This window comes from Sminthopsis crassicaudata, chromosome 1 (genome assembly GCF_048593235.1).
Source record: "Sminthopsis crassicaudata isolate SCR6 chromosome 1, ASM4859323v1, whole genome shotgun sequence".
Taxonomy (NCBI): domain Eukaryota; kingdom Metazoa; phylum Chordata; class Mammalia; order Dasyuromorphia; family Dasyuridae; genus Sminthopsis; species Sminthopsis crassicaudata.
In genome coordinates, this window is record NC_133617.1 from 469,766,298 (window position 1) to 469,790,001 (window position 23,704).

The following is a 23,704-nucleotide window of genomic DNA, read 5'->3' on the forward strand; positions in this document are numbered from 1 at the left end:
CATATCAATATAGTTGTTTTCTTTTGTAATCCTATGTCTTATCCTTTTATACTATTTTTTTCTGAAAAGGGATCCACATATTTCAAAAGACTGTACCAAAAGTCCACCATACATTAAAAAATTAAGAATTTCTTTCTTAGATTAACATTGTATAAAGGAAAACCTAGCATGCCAGACTGCTTTTATAATTCTAGTTAAATGAATTGCACATGTGTTTTTACAAGCAGGACCAGATAAATGAATATATGCCTGTTGCTGGAAACCCAAAACAAAGCAAATTTTGGAAGGTCAACAATATCATCTTTGTCTATGAAGGCTGGCACACTATTATGGGTATGTATGAGATAATGAGAAGCTGTTATATAGGAAATATTTTACTTAGACCCAATTTGCTGATATACACATGTGTTTTCCCATGGGAAACACTAAACTCAGCCAATGAAACGTGACCTTGGGCTTTTCCCAGAAGTGTTGTTAGAGCTTCCAACAACAGCTGAAGTCAAAGAAGCCTTTTCCCATTAGTATTAAACCTTTCAAATCTATTCTCTGGAAAATGAGCCTTTTCTCTGGAGGCATCTCATAGACAGTTAAAGCTGGAAGATACTTCTCAGGTGATAGAGATCAATCCCATTTCTTTAACCAATGAGGAACTTAGTATTAAAAGGGGCCTTAGAAATAGGATCCACAATTTGAACTTACATCTTCTGATGGACTGACAAGCATAGCCAATGAAAGATTTATTTTCTGAGAGATCTTTGCAAGGCTCTGTCCTCCACCACTCCTCACGCCTATCAATTCAGTCCAAGAATACTGGCCTTAATATGGAATAGCTTCCAGAGGTGATTACAAGAATTTTGGTAAGATCTGAAATCAAGACAAACAGACATAGAGAAAGAGAGAAAACAAGAAGAGAGGAGACAGAAAGAGAATGGCAGAGAAATAGAGAAAGAACCAAAGATACAGAGACTAGCAGACAGACAGAAAGGCACAGGCAAAGAGGCAGACAGGAAAAATGGGAAAAGATATAGAGATAGATGCAAAGGGAGTAAGGGAGGGAAAGAGAGAGAGAAAAAAAGACAAACAAAGAGACAGAGAAATGGGAAGGGGGAGACAAAGATAGACGCAGAGAGAGATGGAGATGGAGAGATAGAGATGGAGAGACAGAGATGGAGAGAGACAGAGAGAGACAGAGATGGACAGGGACAGAGAGATAGAGCCATTCAGAGAGACAGAGGGGAGAGACAGAGAGAGAGGAAGAAAGGAAAGAAGAAAGGAAGGGAGGGAGAAAGAAAGGAAAGGAGAAGGAAGAAAAGAAAGAGAAAGAAAGAAAAAGAAAGTAAGAAATAGAGTAACTTAATGCTTCTCCCCTAATTTCTTCTCTATTTAGAATGACTGGCTCCCCTACTGGCATAGAAACTCTGAGAAAAAGAAACTTTCTCTGCAAATTATAGTTTCAAAAAGTTGTTTGACTAGGCATTGACCCACACTTAACACTGTATACCAAGATAAGGTCAAAATGGGTTCATGACCTAGGTATAAAGAATGAGATCATAAATAAATTAGAGGAACATAGGATAGTTTACCTTTCAGATCTCTGGAAGAGGAAGGAATTTATGACCAAAGAAGAACTAGAGATCATCATTGATTGCAAAATAGAAAATTTTGATTATATCAAATTGAAAAGTTTTTGTATAAGCAAAACTAATGCAGACGAGATTAGAAGGGAAGCAATAAACTGGGAAAACATTTTTACAGTCAAGGGTTCAGATAAAGGCCTCATTTCCAAAATATATAGAGAATTGAATCTAATTTATAAGAAATCAAGCCATTCTCCAATTGATAAATGGTCCAAGGATATGAATAGACAATTCTCAGATGAAGAAATTGAAACTATTACTAGCCATATGAAAAGATGCTCCAAGTCATTATTAATCAGAGAAATGCAAATTGAGACAACTCTGAGATTGTGAATACATCCAGCCATTCTGGAGAGCAATTTGGAACTGTGCTCAAAAAATTATCAAACTGTGCATACCCTTTGATCCAGCAGTGTTAACACTGGGCTTATATTCCAAAGAGATTTTAAAGAAGGGAAAAGGACCTGTATGTGCAAGAATGTTTGTGGCAGCCCTCTTTGTAGTGGCCAGAAACTAGAAATTGAGTGGATGACTATCAATTGGAGAATGGCTGAATAAATTGTGGTAAATGAATATTATGGAATATTATTGTTCTGTAAGAAATGACCAGCAGGATGATTCAGAAAGGCCTGGAGTGACTTACATGAACTGTTGCTGAGTGAAATGAGCAGGACCAGGAAATCATTATATACTTCAACAACAATACTATATGATGATCAATTCTGATGGACGTGGCCATCTTCAACAATGATATGAATCAAATCAATTCCAACAGAGCAGTAATGAATTGAACAAGCTACACCCAACAAAAGAACTCTGGGAGATGATTATGAGCCACTATATAGAATTCCCAATCCCTCTATTTTTGTCTGCTTGCATTTTGGATTTCCTTCACAGGTTAATTGTACACTATTTCAAAGTCGATTCTTTTTGTACAGCAAAAAACTGTATGGATATATATATATATATATATATATATATATATATATATATATATATATATATATATGTGTGTGTGTGTGTGTGTGTGTGTGTGTGTGTATATACACAATACAATATGTGTATATATATATATGTGTGTGTGTGCATATATATATACACAATACAATATGTGTGTGTGTGTATATATATATACACAATACAATATGTGTGTGTGTGTATATATATATACACATATTGTATTTAACTTTTACTTTAACATATTTAACATACATTGGTCAACCTGCCATCTGGGGGAGGGGGTGGGAGGAAGGAGGGGAAAAATTGGAACAAAAGATTTTGCAGCTGTCAATGCTGAAAAATTACCCATGCATATATCTTGTAAATAAAAAGCTGTAATAAAAAATTTTTTTAAGTTGTTTGAGGAAACTGAGAAGTTAAATTACTTTCCCAGGTTCACACAATTATGACATATCAAAGGCAGGACTTGAACCCAGGTTTTCCTGATTTTGAGGCTAGACCTGTATTCATTATGCCATGATGACTTCTCCTTTCAAAATAAATAAGGACAAGGCATGTCACTGTGAAAAGGCTGTTTTTTTATTACCCTCTATCAAGTCTGCTTCCATTCCATTTTATTATGGCAAGCTAAGAAACAACTATGATATTTACTTACATACTTTCCCCTTTCACTTTCCCTAAAATTTCATTCCAAAAGTAAATGAAGCAATCCAATCCAGAGAAGAAATAAAAGAGAAAAGTGAGAGAATCAATTGGGCTGGGAAAGGTTGAAGGAGGTGTACTGTCTCTATCTCCTTTCTTCTCATATCCAACCTATAAAAAATGTTCTGTTTTTGTTTTAATTTGAAATACTATGGGAATGTATTTCAGATGAAGAGCTATGAATCTAAGTGTTTGCTTTGCTCCTTTACAAGCCACTTGATCTTGAGTATGTTAACTTCCCTGAACTTCAATGAAGACATGGGAAAAAGGAGATGGTAGGAACATAGGGATCTCCAAGACTACCTAGATCAGTCACTTAATTTTACAGATCAGGAATACTTGAGGCACAGGAATATACAGAGGGACTTACTCAAGGTCATACAGGTGAGCATCAGAGGTAGAATTTGAAGTCAGGTTCTCTGATTCAAGAGTCATCACTTTTATTGTGGTGTAATAAGACTAAAATGAAATTTTGGACTAAAATACTGTTTATAAACTGTGAAGTGATATACACAATGAAAGGATTATTTATTATTTCTCATCATTATTAACATATTATTGTTGCTATTTCCATTTCATAGATGAGGTAATTGAAAGTCAGAGTACTTAAATGGATGCAGAGATAGGGTTAAAATTTAGGCTTTCTTCAGTGGTCTTTCTATAACATAACTGAGTGGCTAGAAATCTCCCCTTGCAAACAGAAGTGAAAGAGACTTCAGAAATTTTGTAGTAAGAGAAAACAAAAGTTCAAGGTATCCATTTTAGGCATCCATTTAAAGGCACAGATTCTTTTAAAGTACCATTGTTAAAAAGAAAAAAGAAAAAAAAAGTAAATAATGGGAACCCCATCTTGTCACTTTCTGCAGGACTGGGTCTCTTCTTTCTGCAGTGAATGAAGTAATGGCTGCAAATTCTTGGTTCTGAAGCTTCTTTTCTCCGTAGCTATTTGCAAACTCAAGTGTTTCCCTCAGTTGGATCCCTGGGTTGCTAGAAGCACAATAACTGACAAGGGCAAACCCAGCCATGGCATCAGGAACCCTGAAATGGAAGTGTGAAATATTTTGGGAGAAGTCCTCATAGTTCTCAATTGCCATGGGACTCATTATTGGATTAGAGGGATCTATAGGGGAATAAATTTTATAGGATGTTGCCATGGCAATACCAAACACCTGAGGGACTCCACCACTACTATCCCCTGGTTCCCAGGGTACCAGATGTGGGGTACCAGGCAGACCAAGCAGCTGGATGGATGATCAACTGGACTATCAAGGCAACTTTTTTGGGGGTGGAGGAGTATTATTGTACGGTCTTGGCCTAATGTACAAATCATGAACCTGTGAAGTCTACCAATTAATTGCTGATCTTCAAAGAAAGTAAAAAAAAAAAAAACTGAGGAATCTTATGTTTAGTTTAATAGGAATTACATTCTATCAGATCTGTAATATGAAAGCTTTGGAAGATTGAGATTGAGTCCCAGCTCTTCTACTTGCTTATGTGACCTTAGACAAATTGATTAACCTCTCGGAATTCCAATTTCCTTATGAGTAAAAAGGAGATAAACTCACCCTCACTAATCACTGAGGTAATGAAATGAAGCAATGTACTACATGCTAAATGCTTTAGGGCAGTTTTCCATAGAAGCTAGCTATTATTTATTTATCTAGATCTTCCATTTCATTAGTTTCCTCGGTTGTAAAAGGAATATAAGGCCTATTTCATAGTATTGTTATGAGGATGAAATAAGACAATATTTGTATGTAAAAAGCATTTAACACAGTGCTTAGGCATAGTAGGCACTTTGTAAGTGCTTATTCCTTTCCCAAAGTAGACAGCTTTGGGGAGGAAACTCCCTCCACCAATAAAGATAGGCAGTTTTCTCTGCAATTTATCATCTTATAGAATTGCCCATAGAGAGGTTCCATGACTTAACCTGGGGTCACACAGCCAGTGTGTTTCAAGGGTGGGACTTGAATCCTTGATGAACCAACTCTAAGGTTGGTCTTTTCCCCTTAAGCCTCTTGGTTGTTATTGTTAGGTCTTATTAAGCAATTTGGCCTCTGGTCACTCCTACAGAATCAGGCACAGGAAGCCATTGGGCAAGAACTCTGGTTCCTCCTTCTTTCTGCCTTTTAACATGCCTTGAGGGCTACAATTTAATGCCCATTGGCTAAGGCTGCAGGTCTTAAGACTGAGATCCTAAGAAGATAGACTTGGAACTGGAATAGACTTAGAACCATTTAGTCCAATCTGAATGAAGAAACTATGCTGAAACAAGGTGATATGTGATGTTCTTTGTCTTTCATGCTCAAAGAGGATCAAAATGAAGGAGGTCAGTGTACAGAGTGCCTGGCTGTGGCTGATCAGATCAGCATGGGCTTGGAAGACTCTACCACAGGCCAGCCACAAATGGTCCATATGACTTAACCATTTGGGAGGGAGAGGTCCCTAAACTTGCACATCTCACCTTTCTTTTGAGCTACCAAAATTCCACTCTGTTTATAGATTGTGACCTAGATTATCAGAGAGAAAAACTACATACCTGCACGGCTAGGGATATCACTCAGTATGCCAGCCTGAGCATCTGTGGATACAAAGAGATGCATTAGTCTTTTGAGTTGCCCTAGATGACACAAAACTAAGGAGTGACTTAAATTTAGTCTTCTAAATAAAGGTATAAAGGGCTGTATAAGAGGGATCCTAATGGTATTTGACAGTCACAGGGGATGCAAGAAGAAGAGATGAAGATGGGGCGAGATCAAAGCAGCATCTCATATGTTTGTGATATTTTCATATTTATATTATTCAAGTCCCTCAAAAGCTTCAATTGATTCAGGATGTATTTCATATGAGTATAATTCTTACTTTTACTCCCTTTCTGAAATGCTCTTCCCCCTTCCTCTCCACTTATCTAATTCCTGACACGTAGTATTGTGTAGTGGTTAATGTTGAATAGTAGTTAAGAAACTTGAGATGCTTCCTCAGCTCTGTTAACTTACTGTCTCTGTGATCTTAGAAAACTCACAATCTCTCTTATTTTCTTCCTTAGGTCTCCCTCTACCCATTTTTTTCCTCCAGTTTTATTGGAGTTTTTATACAACAAACATTTATAGATTACTCTCACTTCATGAGATGTCTTTTGTAAAAAAGTAAAATGTTTAAGAAAAATTAATAATTCAGTAACCTCCTCTGATAGTTTGTGTAATATTTTACTTCTATAGTAATCCTTCCTACCATTTTAAAAAATGAATGGAAACTTATTCTTTTATATATATATATATGAATACACACACATATATGATGTAACTATATTTATAGATAAATATATATAATATATGAATCCTCATATAGGTATACTATATATAAATACAAAAATGCATCTCATTCTAATATGTCATATTAGGAAATATGAGGAATATCTATGATTCTAAAATATAAACATATATATATATAGGTATCACATATATGCATAAATGGATGTAATATATAATTGTATGCATATATAAATGTTTTTCATGTATATGCATATATAGATATAGTATGCATACATATTTCTTCCTAGATATAGAATATATGGATACTTATATAAGTTATATGTATACATCTAATTATTTTATCTGTTTTGTATATTTGTTATTGATGATTCACTTTTGTACAATTCTTTGTGATCCTATCTGAGGTTTTCTTTGCAGAGATACTGGAGTGGCTTACCATTTCCTTTTCCATCTCTTTTTATGGATGGGAAAACTGAGGCAAATATGATTAAGTTACTTCTCCAGAGTCACATAGCTAGTGTCTGAAAACAGATCTGAACTCATTAAGATGAGTCTTCCTGACTCCAGGCTTAGCACTCTAGTCACCATGGCACTTAGCTGCCTTAATGTTTTATATGTGTGTGTGTATATATACATATATAATATACATAAAGGTATATAATATATAGATGTATTCATGCATGTATAGATACAATATGTCTTATTCTTATATATACAGATATATATTATTATATGAATAGATACATAATAGATATGTGACATGTCACATAAGATGTAGATTGATACAATATGTAATATGATAATGTGCAATATGTGATATATATAATACATAATATATATATAAATAGATGAGTAATATATATATATATATAATATAAGACACATATCTGTATGTATATATATTATGTGTATGTCATTCTGGACTCTTTATGTAATAGATAGAATTTTTGATTGCAGGTCCTCTGGAATCAAGAATGGTCATTGGATCAGAAGTCTTAATTTCCTTATCATCAAAGCATTGTTTACTATATAGGGTTCATGTGGAGCTCAGATAAGATAATGAATATATCTTCATTCATTTGTGATCACAAATCACCTAAAAATGATAACCATCATCACTATCCTATGTATCACTCATCCTCTGATCACCCTAGATTCAAATACTGGTCCCTGAGAATTCTTCTAGCTTTATGATCTATGATCACATGACTCTGGAGCCTCTTCCTCCAGGAAGTCAACCTTGATCATTCTATGACACTCTGATCTTTCCCTTCTCTGAACTAGAATAGACAATTTAGCATTTAATTTTATACCTTTTGTATTAATCTCTAATGACTTTATCTTCTTTAGTCTTAACTTCCCCAAAGAGATTATACTATACTTGATGGCAGGGGCATGTTTTCTTTAATTATCTCTCTCTTTCTGTGGTGTGTGGTTCTGGGTAGGCATTGCATAAGCTTATTTATTTTGGGTGATAGGATTGGTCACATGAATAGATGACTAAGACAATAGAGTCTCTCCCTTAAGGCATCATAAAAAAGGAACCTGAGAACATTTTTTTGAGTTCCTTTACTTATTAACTAGGCTGCAGGCAATGGGATGGATCATAGGATGACTTCGGCTCCCCTCAAGCTCTAAGGATCTATAATTATTTATACTACCTAGAGAATAAGCATGGCAACCTGGTGGTCCCACTTTCTGGTGCTATGATTACATAGGACTCTGGTGCTTGTCAAGCTACTCTACTCATTCTACCATCTATCACGAGTAGCACAATGAGGCAGAGCTTCTTGCTTATAACTCTGTGGTTGAGGGGAGTTGTATGTTTACTCTTCCTTTTATTTAAATAACACTTTCAGACTCCTAGAATTTATGACCCAGTCCTTATGATGTCAATATTCCCCCTTCATCTGAGCAACAATTTGCATGTTAAAGAAAAGAATCATTATTAATGGGATGTCCCAAGAAGAAAAAGAAAAAAAAAAGTATTGGTATCTCCAACATCCAGAAATTCAGATTCTTCTAATTATGAACCAAAAAGCATCATCTCTGTCCTGGGCTCTGATACCTAAGTGGCTTTATCTCCACTCCATTTCTTCCCCTACCAACAAGGTGCTAGAATCAATTACCTCTCCGAGTGATAGGTCCCAAGTTCAGAACTTGAGCTGGATTGATGGCATCTCCACTACGGCGTCTAGTCCCTGAGCAAGACTGTATGAAAAGAAAGTGAAAAGGAAATTCTTATTAGTTGAGATCCTATAATTGTATTGTTTTATGTGGCATAATCTACAACCCTTGGCAATCATCTCCCAGAGTGAAGCTGAGGATCTCAGAGAAAAAACAAAACAAACAAACAAACAAAAAAAACCATTCTTTTTAATTTCGGAGATCCAAAAGGCAGTTTTTTGTTTTTTTCTTTGTTGTTTTTTTTTTAAATATGAAGAACACAAAGAAATGTGGGAGATATATGAAGTGGTACAAATGTAAGATGGCAGCATATATACCCAGACTATATAAAAATAATAGCATAGAAATACATGGGTAAAAAAAGATTAGGACTAGACATAGGAACAGTAAAGATATCATTCAAATGAATTTGTAAATGAATTTGTGATTGGGATATTACATGGTACAAGGCAGGTCACGTCAATTCTGCCCTGTCTATCCTGTGATACTCATAGGCATATTCTTCCTAAAGTCCACCATAGATGCACCACTCAGTAGGCTGGGAGCCTTCCTTACTTTCTTTGGGGGCATAGCAAGGAAGCAGGTAGGCTGTCCCATCATGTATTCATCTAACAAATTATTGTTATTTTCTTCTTGAAGTCTGGGCTAGTGGATCTGGTAGATCTCGGCCAGCTAGAAAAGCTTCAACAATGGGCCTATTGATAGATAGTATATCTAAAGTCCCAGGACCAGAATTTAAACCAGCTTGGTTAAAGAGTGATGAATATTTTAGTCATGGTATCCCTCCAAGACTGTTTACTAAGTTGTGGAAGGATTGCAATATGCATCAGCAAAAAGAGAAAATTACACTGCATGAAATCCCTAAATAAGAAACTTGCTGAACAGAGGTTGCATTGGCTTTTAGAGGAATCATCCCATGGGATAAACTCTGACTGGTAATTTCTGGTTCTAAGTTCCAACCCGCTTTCTACCACATATGAGTCAGGCTAAATGACTGACCTTTTGAGTCCTACAGTTGGCTGCAGAGTCAGGAAAACTAATAACTCAATGAACGTTTAAAACAGAGCAACCCTCTCTGAGGTCTCTCTTCCTTTCTGATTACAAATTGTGTCAGGATTATTTCTAGTTGCTTTCAGATATCCTTGCTAAATTTATTTAAATTTTATTTTCCTTTTAAGTCAACTAGAAATAGTATTTCATAGTTTTATATGTGATTTTATATTTTGTGTTTTTTTTAATATTTGCTTTTTTTCAATAGTCACTAAAGTAATAATAATAAAAAAAACAAAAACTGAAGCAATGCTGCATACAAGGTCATATCTTGTCCAAATTTCCACCAATGCCATTGTACCTCTTAACAATCCTGTTCTTCTGTCTTGATGCATTAATCCTTTCCTCTTGCTCCCTGTATTCTTAGATCATTGTTTTTGTTTTTATTTAAAATTTTAGTAACATTATTTCAACAGAATTGGTTTCCTTTGCAATCCTATGTACTTTCTTGTATGCTTTTAAAATATTATTCTGAGAAGGGGTTCATCAGTTTCATTAGTCAACAACAGCAAAAGAGTTAAAAAAAAATCTTGCCTTAGATTTAAATAATAAAATAAAAGATATCCAGAAATTCTCTATCTAAAACCCAAATTCCCAAACACTCATGAGAAAGGGCATAGAGAGAAGAATTCAGTTTATTTGTCTTTTCTCCATTGCCTTAATTGTTTTAGGTCTAAGAATACATGAGGAAATGTGAATTTGCTATTTGTTGAGGTGGGAAGGTTGGACTAGAAGAAAGGTGGAAAGAGAAGGGTAGACTTACTGGCTTGCATTGCTCATTCCTAGTGTCACAGAGAGAAACTTCACAGTGCAAGTAGACTAGGTCATGGTTCCCAGCAAATCTGAACATCTGGACTGAAAATCGACCTTGGGAAGACATCCCATTCTCCACCACCTGAATTGTTGGGTCCTGAGTGCGTGGACATCTGTAAAAGATGTGTTCATATGGTGCTCTCTCCCAGGAGGTTCTCAGTATTTAGAACTAAAATGGAATATCAATGGGCCAGTAGAATATTGGGTATTTTGAAGATCTAGAGCAGTTTTATTCGGAAGAGGGGAGAGGAGGGAGATCTTACCTTTCTACCAAAAAGGAAGTGTAGTGTCACTGACATTATGATATCAATTCCTATCTAGGAATACTCCCTGCTTTCCCTTGGGACTCAGAGGTCATGCAGGTAGGGGGTCTTACCTCCCTTCTCTCTATTTCTTATACCCTCCCCACTCCACAAAATATTAGTTGATGATAATCCATGCTCCCTGATCATTTTCCCCTAGGCCTTCCTCCTCCCACCTGAGACCCCCCCCACATCTCCATAAGAATAATCCAATACCTGTGTCTTATGATGAAATATTTCAAGGGGTCCGTGGCATTGCTGCTGGGGGTGGCGTAGCAATTCGTCATCAACAGAACAAACTGGTTCGAATCTCCCCTTTCTAATATGGTGCCCACGTAAAGGATGGCTTCAGTGGAGAGGGCCACGGAAGAGCCCTCATAGGGGAGAGTGTAAGTTGGACTTCTGAACAGAGCCATCCTCACCGTAAACATGCCTGTCCCACCTACACTGATGTTCAGGGAGCTGGAGCAGGAGAGAGCACACGCTGTTAGAGTCCATCTCATAAGGCTCAGAGATAATGTGGGGGGCTAGAAAATGGGGGGCTAGAAAAAGGTATGGAAACAAAAGATGGGCAGCTAGATGGAGCAGTGGATACAGCACCAGCCCTGGAGTCAGGAGGACCTGAGTTAAAAATCAGACAATTAACACTCACTAGCTGTGTGGTTCTAGGCAAATCACTTAACCCCAATTGGCTCACCTAGATAGATAGATAGATAGATAGATAGATAGATAGATAGATAGATAGATAGATAGACTAAATAAATGAAGTACATAAATGGATGAATGAGTGAATAAGTAAATAAGTGAGCAAATAAATGAGTGAATAAATAAACAAATAAATAAATAAAGATGATTTTAAAAAAAGAAAAAAAAACTTGGATTCAAGTTTTGGTTCTGCTACTTATTCAGAGTGCCATCCTGGACAAATCAGTTCACCTCACTAGGTTCTAATTTTCTCATCTATATAATGAGGGGATTTAACTAGATGTCCTTCAATATCCTTTTCAATTATAAAGACCAAGCCTCTTAGTCAAGATTTGGCCTTAATACTCTAACCACTAAGTGACTTTGACCACTCCTTTGACTTTCCTTATCTTTAAAATGCAAGGAGTCCCTTTCTGGGTAAAGATTCAGGAATTTGAGACAACAATGGGCTCCAGTGTTCCTTTCCCATTGGCTGTTGAATCCTCAGAGCTAGTAGGAAGAAGAGGCTTTTGCAGAGAAGAGCTATGTTATCATTCCTAAGTTTCTAGATGGCAACATGGATAGAATGCTGGACTGGAAGTCAAACATTTAATAACTGTTTGACCTTAAACAAGATACTGATACCTCAGTTTCCTCATCTGTAAAATGGGGCTAATGATTGCACCCATCTCACAGAATACTGTATTAACTCCAGATAAGGGTTTTGCAAATAATGAAGCACTCCACAGATGCAAGATATCATACCTGATAAGGGGTTGGGCTGCCGTTTGGAGGCTGACTTCCATATCCAGAGGGTAGGCACACTGAAAATTGATGTTGATATTGGTATCCCGGATGATGACTTTGTCGGACAAGTAGAGAGTGTTGCTATAAATGGCATGGGTTTGGTTTTTCTGTTTGAAGAGAACAGAGAGAAAAGGCACTAGATTCTAGTTATTATATAGGCTAGGCCTGGAGAATCTGTCAAGTCAGGGAAAGTTATCTTTGGTGCTCCTTTCGGTGACCCTGGATGACTTCTAGGACACCTGCCCCTGTATCAAAAATCATAGGACTGAGAGTTTATTTTTTTGTTTGTTTTGTTTTGTTTTTAATTTTATTTATAAATTTTTGACAGTATATATGCATGAGTAAATTTTTTTTATAACATTATCCCTTGTATTCATTTTTCCACATTATCCCCTCCCTCCCTCTACTCCCTCCCCCTGATGACAGGCAATCTCATACATTTTACATGTGTTACAGTATAACCTAGATACAATATATATGTGTAAATCCAATTTTCTTTTCTTATTGCACGTTAAGTATTAGATTCCGAAGGTATAAGTAACCTGGGTAGATAAGACAGTAGTGCTAACAATTTACATTCACTTCCCAGTGTTCCTTCACTGGGTGCAGTTGTTTCTGTCCATCATTGATCAACTGGAAGTGAGTTGGATCTTCTTTATGTTGAAGATATCCACTTCCATCAGAATACATCTTGTTGAAGTGTACAGTGATCTGGTTCTGCTCATTTCACTCAGCATCAGTTCATGCAAGTCTCTCCAAGCCTTTCTGTATTCCTCCTGCTGGTCATTTCTTACAGAGCAATAATATTCCATAACCTTCATATACCATAATTTACCCAACCATTCTCCAATTGATGGACATCCATTCATCTTCCAGTTTCTAGCCACTATGAAAAGAGCTGCCACAAACATTTTGGCACATACAGGTCCCTTTCCCCTCCTCAATATTTCTTTGGGATATAAGCCCAATAGCAGCAATGCTGGATCAAAGGGTATGCACATTTTGATAACTTTTTGGGCATAGTTCCAAATTGCTCTCCAGAATGGTTGGATTCTTTCACAACTCCACCAACAATGTATTAGTAGGACTGAGAGTTTAAAAGAGTTTCAGTCCTTCTCATTTTGCAGATGAGAAACAGAACTCAAGGACCATGTAGTGACTTGACCAGTGTCTCCTAACTGGAAAAAGAGAAGAGCCTGAATTAGAACTGAGGGTCTCTGACTCCAATTCAGGGCTTTTTCTACCATGCCATGGTCTTCCTCCTTCCTCCAGGGGTTCTGTTCCCAACCAGCTGTCAGATTCATGTAAGAAATGATAACAGTTTAATGTGTAACCTTTCCCAGGAATATTTCCATTTCCCTCCCTGATAGAACTCTGGAAGATTGAAAAGCCTTTAAGTTTAATATGTATTATCATTCTTCCCATCTCTAGTCCCAAACTTAACTCTGACTCTTAAAGTGTAATTATATGCAAATCACTCTCATTAAGCCCCAGTCTCCTCATTTGTAAAATAGAGATAATAAAACCTGTATTGGCTGTACCTCTAGGATACTGCAAGGAAGTAGGATATTGCTTTGCAAAGCTTAAAATCCTTTAAGAAATGTGAGGTTTTTGTGGCTAATCTGAAAATGTTTTGCATGACTGCACATGCTTGCTTTGTCAAGTTGAGGGAAAGGAGAGAAGGAGAGAGTATGAAACTCAAAATTAAAAAAAAAAAGTAAAAATGTTTGTGTATTGAGAAAAATAAAATAAAAATTAAATGTAAGAAAATGTAATGTGTATTGTCTATTATTATTATTGTTATTATTAGCCCTGATCTGTTCCCTACATGACCCTTCATTCAAGCAGGTTTTCAAATCATCTCTTGTTGCTAGGCTGACACTTAACTTCTTAATAAGAACTCAGATTTTGAAGAAAACAAAAATTTCTTTAAATCTCTCAGAATTAATCTTACATATAGCTGCAGTAGGTAGATATTCCAATGACATGGTTGGGGGCGGGGTATAACAACAAAGCCTTCCTCTAGCTCAAAATATCATTTCTCCAACACTGCTCTTACCATACCTGGAATATGACTACTGCATTCATTTTGCTGAATTAAGGCACTATTGTCACTGAGAGAGGTGGCACATTAAGCCATCCCCAATTTGAACCAGATGTTCTCTAGAGTCTCTTTCTACTCTAGAGTCTTAAAAGATTGTGTTCCAATGCAAAAAAAAAAAAAAAAAAAAAAAAAAAAAAAAAAAAATGGATAAGTAGGAAGTGGACACAGAATGAGAAAGTTGCACTGGAGGAAAGAGGAAGGGAGGTTGTCCAGAGTTCAAGGTACTGTTTATATGAGTCAACCAATGGGGGGTAATAAGAGAGGAAGGGAAGTATGTTTTGGGAGAACAGTGTAGAACAAAGCAACTAGACAGATTAAAAGGTGTTAATGCTAAAGACAGGGCCTGGGAGGACAGTGAACATAGAACATAGAGGCAAAACCTAATTCCTGGACCCAGCCATGTTGCAACAACATGACTGGTAAGATTAATAAAGAGTCAGGGAACAATTCAGTTGTGTGAAGATAGATATATAAGGTGAAGGGCTCCTACAGTACAGAAGACAAGACAAATCATGCTGTGTAAACTCCCCTGAACACTATCTCTTCAATAGTTTTAAGTGCTCTAGAAAGAAATACAAAAGAGAAAATAAAACATTTAGAGAATTCCTCTGACATATATAAAAAGGGAAAGGGGCTTTGCTGAGAGGGTGGAGGAAGAGAGGGGAATAGGGTACAGATTTGAGGAGATAAATATGTATAGATATAGATATACATGGGGGCAGCTAGGTGGCACAGTGGATAGAGCACCAGCCTTGAATTCAGGAGGACCCGAGTTCAAATCTGATCTCAGACACTTAACACTTCCTAGTTGTGTGACCCTGGGCAAGTCACTTAACCCCAGCCTCAAAAAAAAAAAAAAAAAAAAAAAAAAAAAGATATAGATATACATACATATATATATACACACATATATACGTGTGTGTGTGTGTATGTGTGTATGTGTATAAATATCAACTCATTAAACAGGATAGCAATAGCACTGGAGTCAGAAAAAAATTCATTTTCATGGATTCAAATCTGGCCTCAGACACTTACTACTGTGTGACCTTGGGCAAGTCACTTAACCCTGTTTGCCTCAGTTCCTCATTTGTAAAATGAGCTGGAGAAGGAAATAGTAAGCCACTGCAATATCTGTGTCAAAAAGATCCAAATAGGATCTCAGGGAGTTGAAAAATAATGCCATTAAAATCAGGTGTGAGAGCCATCACCTTTTCCCAACAATCAAACAGCTTCCCTGAGTCATTGCCCCATCACTCGGTTCCCACAGTAGGACATCACTGCTTTGCCCCATCCCATTCCCAAGCCTTGCCCTAGACAGGCTCTACCCACCTACCTACCATTAGCGTGGTTCCGCATGGCCCATCCCGAGCTGGAGTTACCACTGACACCCAACTCTGATTGTCCTTCTCTTCAAAGCCAACACAGGAGCTGTCCTTCAAATATGTAAATATCTGCTCAAACCCTAAGTTTTCCAGCAGGCACTTATTCAAAGACACCTTGATGTGACTGGCCTCACAAAACAGATCAGGTTTCAGGTCAGCAATGTCTGAAAGAGTAGGGAAGTAAAGAAAAATAGAATTGTAGCACCTGAGTTGGATGGAAACTTTAAAGGTTAATCCGGCGGTAATAAACACTGGTTAAGCATCCACCATGCACCAAGCACGATGCTAAGCATTAAGGATACAAAGGAAAGTCCTTTCAGGTAGTTCATGGTAAAACAGAGGCGACAATATACAAAGAAAAATATACTCACTCAATGGAAATTTGAAGGTTAGAATCCTTACAACCTAAATAGATAACTCTAGTGGTTTAGGAACTACTGAGCTCTCTCTATATCAGTGGGATTCTGGATGAACTCTATCAAGTAGCATCAGGAAACACTTTGTTATACCTGCACTCTGTTCTGTGTGGGCTCTACTAGATATTTATGAGGTATAGTGGGAGTGCGGGTAATATGATAACCAATCGATAAATAAATATTTATTAAGCACCTCTAAGCACTGTGCTAAGTTCTGGAATACAAAATGAGGCAAAAGATTTTGTAAAAGGGAAAACAGCACTCAAACAAATACATACAAAGCAAGCTGTCTATAAGGTAAAAGGGAAATAATGGAAGGAAGACACTGGGATTAAGAGAGGTGGGAAAAGGCTTCTGGAAGATGATAGTTTTAAGTGGGAGTTGAAGAAAAGCATATGTGATTAAATATCTTTTAGTCCACACTATCTATAACTTGCTACTGAAAACTTTAGCCTATAGTTCCTTTGCTTTAATTTAAGCTACTGACTCACAGAAATCTACATGAATCTCAATTGGTGGGATAATGCATGTGTCTGGTTGGTTTATTATTTACATTCTTCCTTACACTTCAAAGAGGATAGAAAGAGAGAGACAGAGAGACAGACAGAGAGAGAGGGAGAGAGAGAGGGAGGAAGGGAGGGAGGGAGGAAGGGAGGGAGGGAGGGAGGGAGAGAGAGAGAGAGAGAGAGAGAGAGAGAGAGAGAGAGAGAGAGAGAGAGAGAGAGAGAGAGAGAAGAGAGAGAGACAAAGAGAGACAGAGACAGAGACAGAGAGAAACAGAGAGAGAAAGAGAGAGAGAGACAGAGAAAGAGAGAGAGAAACAGAGAGACAGAGAGACAGAGAGACAGAGAGAGAGAGAAAAGAGAAGAGAAGAGAAGAGAAGAGAAGAGAAGAGAAGAGAAGAGAAGAGAAGAGAAGAGAAGAGAAGAGAAGAGAAGAGAAGAGAAGAAAAGAGAAGAAAAGAGAAGAGGAAGAGAAAGAGAGGGAGGGAGGGAGGGAGAGAAGGACACAGAGAGAGAGAGAGATGGGAAGAGACCATAACAGAGTAGAAAGAACTCTGAAACTGGAGGGAGGAAACCTGATTCTTATTTTGGTCGTCATTAATTAACTATGTTACCTTGGGTAAATAATTTATCTTCTCTGAACGACCATTTCTTCATTATTTCTCCCACATCAGGTTGTGAACTTTTTTCAGGGACGATTTTTTTGTTTTGTTTGAATTTCTTTGTAATCTCACTGCTTACTTAGCACAGGTGTTCTCCAAAAAGAAGGGACTAGATGAGATAATCTCTGGAGTCCCTTTCAGTTCCTACCTAAAACTCTTTGCCCCAAAGGCAAAATTTGGGGCAAAATTAGGGAGGCAGTGCTGTACATGAGAAAAACCACGAATCTCAAGTCTGAGATTTTGGTTTCAAATCCTGTTCCTGGGCAGTACTTTAACCTCCTTCTTCATCTGTAAAACAAGAAGTTTGACTTAAGATGCCCTCCTAAGTGCCTTTTTGCTCTGGGTCTAGGATTCTATGAGATGATAATCTTGAGTCATACAAGAGATTGGCCATAAATGTCTCCTTTGCATACACACACACACACACACACACACACACACACACACACACACACACTCACCCCCTTTACCCGTGGCCCTCTCTTGAGTCAGTGCAGCCCCTCCTCTGCCAAGGACTTGCCTGTGACATCTGAGGCCTGTTTGCACTGGCAGGTCCAGTTCCCATTCACAGCCTTGCAGTCCTCGTCCAAGCCGCAGGCATTGCAGGTTCCTTCCACAGAGCCCGGGTCTGCAGGGTACCAAGAATAGAGGGAGAAAAGGCCGGGTGACTTCAGAGCCCATGGTGTGGAAGGGATGTGAGGGACAGCGGGGATGTGAAGGCCCATCCCTTTGGAGCCCCAAGAAAGCAGAGGACTTCAGGATGGCGGCCTCCAGCGCTGCTTCAGTCGCCACTGACGGGCACGGGCGCCTGCTCACCTGTGCAGTAGGCCAAGTTGCATTCTGGGGGCGAGGTCAGATTGTAGACGTAGAAGCCGCCGGCACAGGCCTTCACCTGCACTCGGGACTCCCACAGGCAGCAGTCGCCACTCCAGTGGGCACACGCGGTCCGGCTGACGATGCCCTCGTCGCTCGACGGGTGGCTTCCGTTCAGCCACATTGGGGCAGCGGTGTTGCACCTGTGAATCGGGACACACGTCTCCGGCATGCGCACGCCTCCCCTGCCCACAAAGCGATACCAACCTCCCAGGGCGGCGTCGCAATAATAGCCGGCCCGGTAGGTGGCGCTCCTCCAGTACTCGTCCCGCAGGGTGTAAATCTGGCACGGGTCCGCGCACATCCGGGTCCCATCGGGGCTGGCGACGCAGTCTAAGCCGGCCCCGCAGGAGCCGGGGGAGCAGTGACACTGGCGCCCGTCCCCAGAGTAGCCGGGCGGACAGACGCAGGAGTAGTTCCCGGGAGAGTTGGTGCAGACGGCCAGAGCGTGGCAGGCCACGTGCGGGTCGCTGCATTCGTCGATGTCTTCGCAGCCGTTCCCGGGCGTGAGTCGGAAGCCCTCGGGACAGCTGCAGCGGAAGGAGCCCACCGTGTTCACGCAGCTGCTGGCCGAGCAGTTGTGGCCTCCCGGGGAGGCGCACTCGTCCACGTCGGAGCACACGAAGCCGTCCCCGGTGAAGCCGGCCAGGCAGGAGCAGAGCGCCGAGCCGTTGCTCTCCGCGCAGGAAGCATTGGCGTGGCACCTGGAACAGCTTCCACCTGAGAGAGAGGGGGACAAGTGGCAGCGCAGGGACAGGAGGAGACACCCGGACCAGGCCTCGAGCCCAACGTTGGCCAGCCCGGCCCGGTTAGAGACAGCACCGCGGGACGTAGAGCTGGAAATGATGTGTAACTCCCTAATACAAGCCCCCGTTTACAGAAGAGCATAGCGACACCCGGAAGCTGCCCGCGTTGCACAGTTAGCGGTGTTGCTAAGCTCGGACCTGAGTTTCCTGACCCTGAATTCAGTGTCTTTCTGACACAGATCGTGGAGCTCCAGACCCTGCGATACTCCCTGACTTGTCCAGAACGACGCTCCCACCGAATACCATCACGCTTTTTCAGGGCCATGTTACAGGAAGAAAAATGGAAGCAAATCAGCTCTGTCTGGGCGCCAGCAGCGCAGACAGAGCATGCGTCACACATAAATAACAATAAACAAATACATGAATAAATAAATAGATGGATATAGATAAGTGAGCAAATCAATAAATATAGTATGTAGTAAATTGAAAAGAGAAGTCTCCTCCCCATGCTTCTCCCAAAAAGAAAAAAATATCTTTGGCCCCGCAGAGCAAGGAAGTAGAGCCTAGCTAATGGAGTTCTGAATTCAGAGCAAATAAACCTAAGGGGTGTACCTGGCCCTACCATTAGCCAGATGAATGAGTTCTGTCAGTGAACTCCATTTTTTGCAAAAAGGGAGGGACGAGAGGATCTCAAGACTTCTCTCATTAAAAATGATTCTTTGATTGCAAGTGTTTGGTTTAGAACAAAGAACCTAGAGAAATTCTGGCGGCATCTCGTACTCACACGGTTCTCCCGGTAGAAATAAACAATAACCAAATAACGAATATTCATAATAGTATTTTAAAGTTTTGTATACGTTGTATATGTTATATAATTTGTATACACATGTATATATATGTTGTATACTTTGTATGTTATATAATTTGTATATACATGTATATAGATGTATACTTTGTATATGTTATATAATTTGTATATACATGTATATAAATGTATACTTTGTATGTTATATAATTTGTATATACATGTATATATATGTTGCATACTTTGTATATGTTATATAATTTGTATATACATGTATATAGATGTTGTATACTTTGTATATGTTATATTATTTGTATATACATGTATATATAGTTGTATACTTTGTATATGTTATATAATTTGTATATACATGTATATATAGTTGTATACTTTGTATATGTTATATAATTTGTATATACATGTATATATAGTTGTATACTTTGTATATGTTATATAATTTGTATATACATGTATATAGATGTTACATACTTTGTATATGTTATATAATTTGTATATACATGTATATATATGTTGTATACTTTGTATATGTTATATAATTTGAGTCTCACAACAGTCCTATAAGGTGGGTGCTATTATTATTTCTATTCTGAGAAAAGTTAAGGGATTTAAATGCCCCAAGATAACACAACTAAGTCCCAGCGGCAAAATTGGACCTCCTGACTGCAAGCCCAGCCTTCTCTCTACAGCATTACCTAATTTCAGCAGGTGTGGCCTCAGATACTTACTGGCTATGTGATCCAGGGTAATTCACTTAACTTTTTTCTACTTCCAATTTCCTCATTTGTAGAATAGAGATAAAAATGACAATTGTCGTGAGAATCAAATGAAATAATATTTTCAAGTGTTTTACACAGTGCCTAGCACCAAGTAGGTACTACTGAAAAGCTAGCTGCTGTCATGATGATATGATGATCATGATGATTTAAAACCAGAGTATTCAAAGACAGCAGCATCCCTAGAGAAGTAGGTGGAGGAGGTGGATAAGGACAGATGGAATGACCCAAGATCATCACTTACTATCTGCAAAACTATCAGCAGTTGCTGGATTCCAATGTTGAAAAGCCGCTATAACCAGCAGGATCAAATAGAAGAGCTGTATCATCCTTCACACCAGTTTTCTCTGTCACTGGTGTCTTGTCTGGAGACAAGAGGCTAGAAGAGTTGCCCCTTTGTGATCTCTTCTGGGCCTGATTTCCGTGACTCTTCAACCTGCACAAGAGAAGGAACATGGTTATTATGATTCATTTTGTTTCTACCACAATCTCCAAGCTCACAATCAGACCTGAGAATCTATATAGTAAAAACAGATTCCCCTTTAAAATGAGGAAGTAGCTGATCTCTTTCAAACACCAGGTCTTTATGTTGGAAAAGCACCTGGCTTTCCACAGGACCAACTTTGTTTCCTTGTACTGGTAAAGTGAGCTCATTCTTCTCTCTCCTATTCCACATACCCTAACACAAACCCATTTTTGTAGTTACAGACCTTTGGAACAAGCAGTTTAGAATGGGAACCATGGGCAATAGGCTAAGGTCCATTGAGGAACCCAATGACTTCAGGGAGAGCTCTGGGTGAATGGAGACATAAGAGATACCATTCTAAGTCCTGATTGCAATCCATCTTACCTGGGATACAATTGAAGAATGACTCAGTTCCCAAGCATTTTCCTAATATCTAATATAACTATATATAACACCAGTAGGGCAGAAGGCCACACCTCCACTCAGTTTGTTCCTTGGGGTTTAGGTTTGTTTTAATTGGGGGCATTTCACACTTTGTTTTCCTTTTCTCACTAGGCTGATTTTTCTCATTTGTTGTGACTTGCACTAAATTAACACATGGGGAGTTATGCCCTTGTCTGGCAATAAAAAGGCTTTGACTTTGTACCTTTGAACAGCAAGTGATTGCTGTTAGAGATTAACCAAAGAGGTAGTGTCCAGAGTTCTGGTCATTCTTTCTCCATCACCAACAAAGGCATAATGGGCATATCCTATGCAACCTTGAGGCATGAGCAGGTGAGCTCCAAACGTGCCTTGAATACCAATCAATATTCTAGCACCCAGCATTCTATCTAGACTGAGCAAGTTCCAGAGCTGGAGGCTGTTTCTGTGCTTCTCTCAGACATGGTGGACCCAGACCCACCTAATGACCACTGGAAACCAGGACATGTTGACTTGCCCATGGTGAGTTGTAGCTGGAAGTCAGTCCTAGCTTTTCCCAGAATGCTCATTCTCTTCATCATGTGCCCCCTGATAGGAATTCCACTCCCTAATTAGTTCCACATCACAGAATCCAAGGTGCCAGGAACATTCACACAATCACAGATTCCAGTGGGCAAGAATACTTAGTTCTTCCAGAAGCTCAGCCTTCCATCAGCTGCAGGGACCTCTGATGTTTTCAGACATCTTGTCATGAAATAATCCTGGCTAAGAAGTAGGCAGCTAGGGCTAGCCAGATGGCAGAGTGAATCGAACACCAGCCCTGAAGTCAGGAGGACCTGAATTCATATCTGGTCTCAAGACACTTCACACTTTCTAGCTGTGTGACTCTGGGCAACTCACTTAACCCAAATTGCCTCACCAATTAAAAAAATAGCCAGCTAATGGGAGCCCTTATAAGGAAGGGGTAATTTGTGATGAATGAAATTAGCCAGGAGGTTCCAGTGTGAGAACAATCCAAAGGTAGTGACTGAGACTCCAGAAGGTGATCACTACCTTTAAGAATAATTCCAAAAATTTTGAAAAAGATTACTGTGTTGAATTTCTCAGTGCTTCATTTTTAATTTCAAGGTCATAGAATCATGAGAGCATAGACTTAGAGCTGAAAATCTTTTGAGATTTTTAAAGTCTGACCCCATTTTGTAGAAGAGGAAACTAAGGCAGACAAGAGGTTAATTTGCCAAGCAATAACATAGTAAGTGATGCCATCCAAATTCAGAGAAAGGACTGTGGAGACTGAATGCGGATCAAAAGATAGTATTTTCTACTTTGTTTGCTTTTTCTTATGTTTTTTTCCCCTCTAATCTATTTTTTCTTGCACAAAATGACAAAGAATTTTACATTTATCAAATCGCTTACTGTCTATGAGAGAAGGTAAAGGAGGGAGAAAAATTTGGAATACAAAAATTTTTCAAAAATGAATGTTAGAAACTATATGTGTATTTGGAAAGATAGAATACTATTGAGGGGGAAAATGAAAAATTACTCATTGTAAAATCCTTTTTCAAAAGATAAGTGATCAAACCACGTGAGGGTATAATGGAAAGAGAACTGGCCTAGTGCCAGTAGATCTGAGTTCAAATTTCACCTTTTACATTTATTACTTGTAATAATGTATGGCCTTGGGCAAGACACTTAACCTGGACTCCCAGTTTTTTCATCTGAAAATGAGAGTGTTGGACTTAATGGCCACTAAATGGGGGTCCCTTTCATAGATAGACCTATGATACTAGGAATAAGCAGTTCAGGAATCACTATCCATGTCATTCCCTTCCATAATGCTGGGGCCACTTTAGGGAAGCTAGGCAGTGCCATGGATAGGGTGCTGTGCCTAGAGTCAGAAAGATATTAGTTAAAATTCAGCCTCAGATATTTAATAGTTTTATGAGGCAGGAGACTTTACATAGCCCTTCCTCACTTAAATCCAATTCACTTGCAAATCAAGACATCACTTCCCTGATGTCATGGTCTTAAAGAGTGAAGGACAAACAAGGATAGTACATATGATAGTACATAGTTTTTAACCTCTTCCCCCCCATTTCTGTAAAATGGGAATTATAAC

General features: G+C 38.8%; 1 protein-coding gene across 1 annotated transcript; it reads right to left on the reverse strand.

Moving 5' to 3' along the window:
• Nucleotides 1-3,154: 3,154 nt before the first annotated feature.
• On the reverse strand, nt 3,155-21,787 carry UMOD (uromodulin). Its single transcript, XM_074280943.1, has 11 exons — nt 21,550-21,787; nt 20,944-21,135; nt 18,298-19,074; nt 18,002-18,109; nt 15,856-16,064; nt 12,373-12,521; nt 11,140-11,385; nt 10,572-10,734; nt 8,701-8,782; nt 5,839-5,880; nt 3,155-4,337 (listed from the first exon to the last, which is right to left on the reverse strand). The coding sequence occupies exons 2-11, from the start codon at nt 21,026-21,028 to the stop codon at nt 4,267-4,269; spliced, it is 1,932 nt and encodes a 643-aa protein (XP_074137044.1). The 5' UTR covers nt 21,029-21,135; nt 21,550-21,787; the 3' UTR covers nt 3,155-4,266.
• Between the last annotated feature and the right edge of the window lie 1,917 nt (nt 21,788-23,704).

What these genes read in the sequence shown, in the direction of transcription:
- UMOD (XM_074280943.1), bottom strand. Translation starts at nt 21,028, where the DNA reads ATGATACAGCTCTTCTATTTGATCCTGCTGGTTATAGCGGCTTTTCAA. An exon ending in CATGCGGAACCACGCTAATG is followed by an intron (nt 12,522 to 15,855) that starts GTAGGTAGGTGG and finishes CTCTTCAAACAG; the next exon opens with AAAAACCAAACCCATGCCAT. An exon ending in TATTTCATCATAAGACACAG is followed by an intron (nt 10,735 to 11,139) that starts GTATTGGATTAT and finishes CATCTTTTACAG; the next exon opens with ATGTCCACGCACTCAGGACC.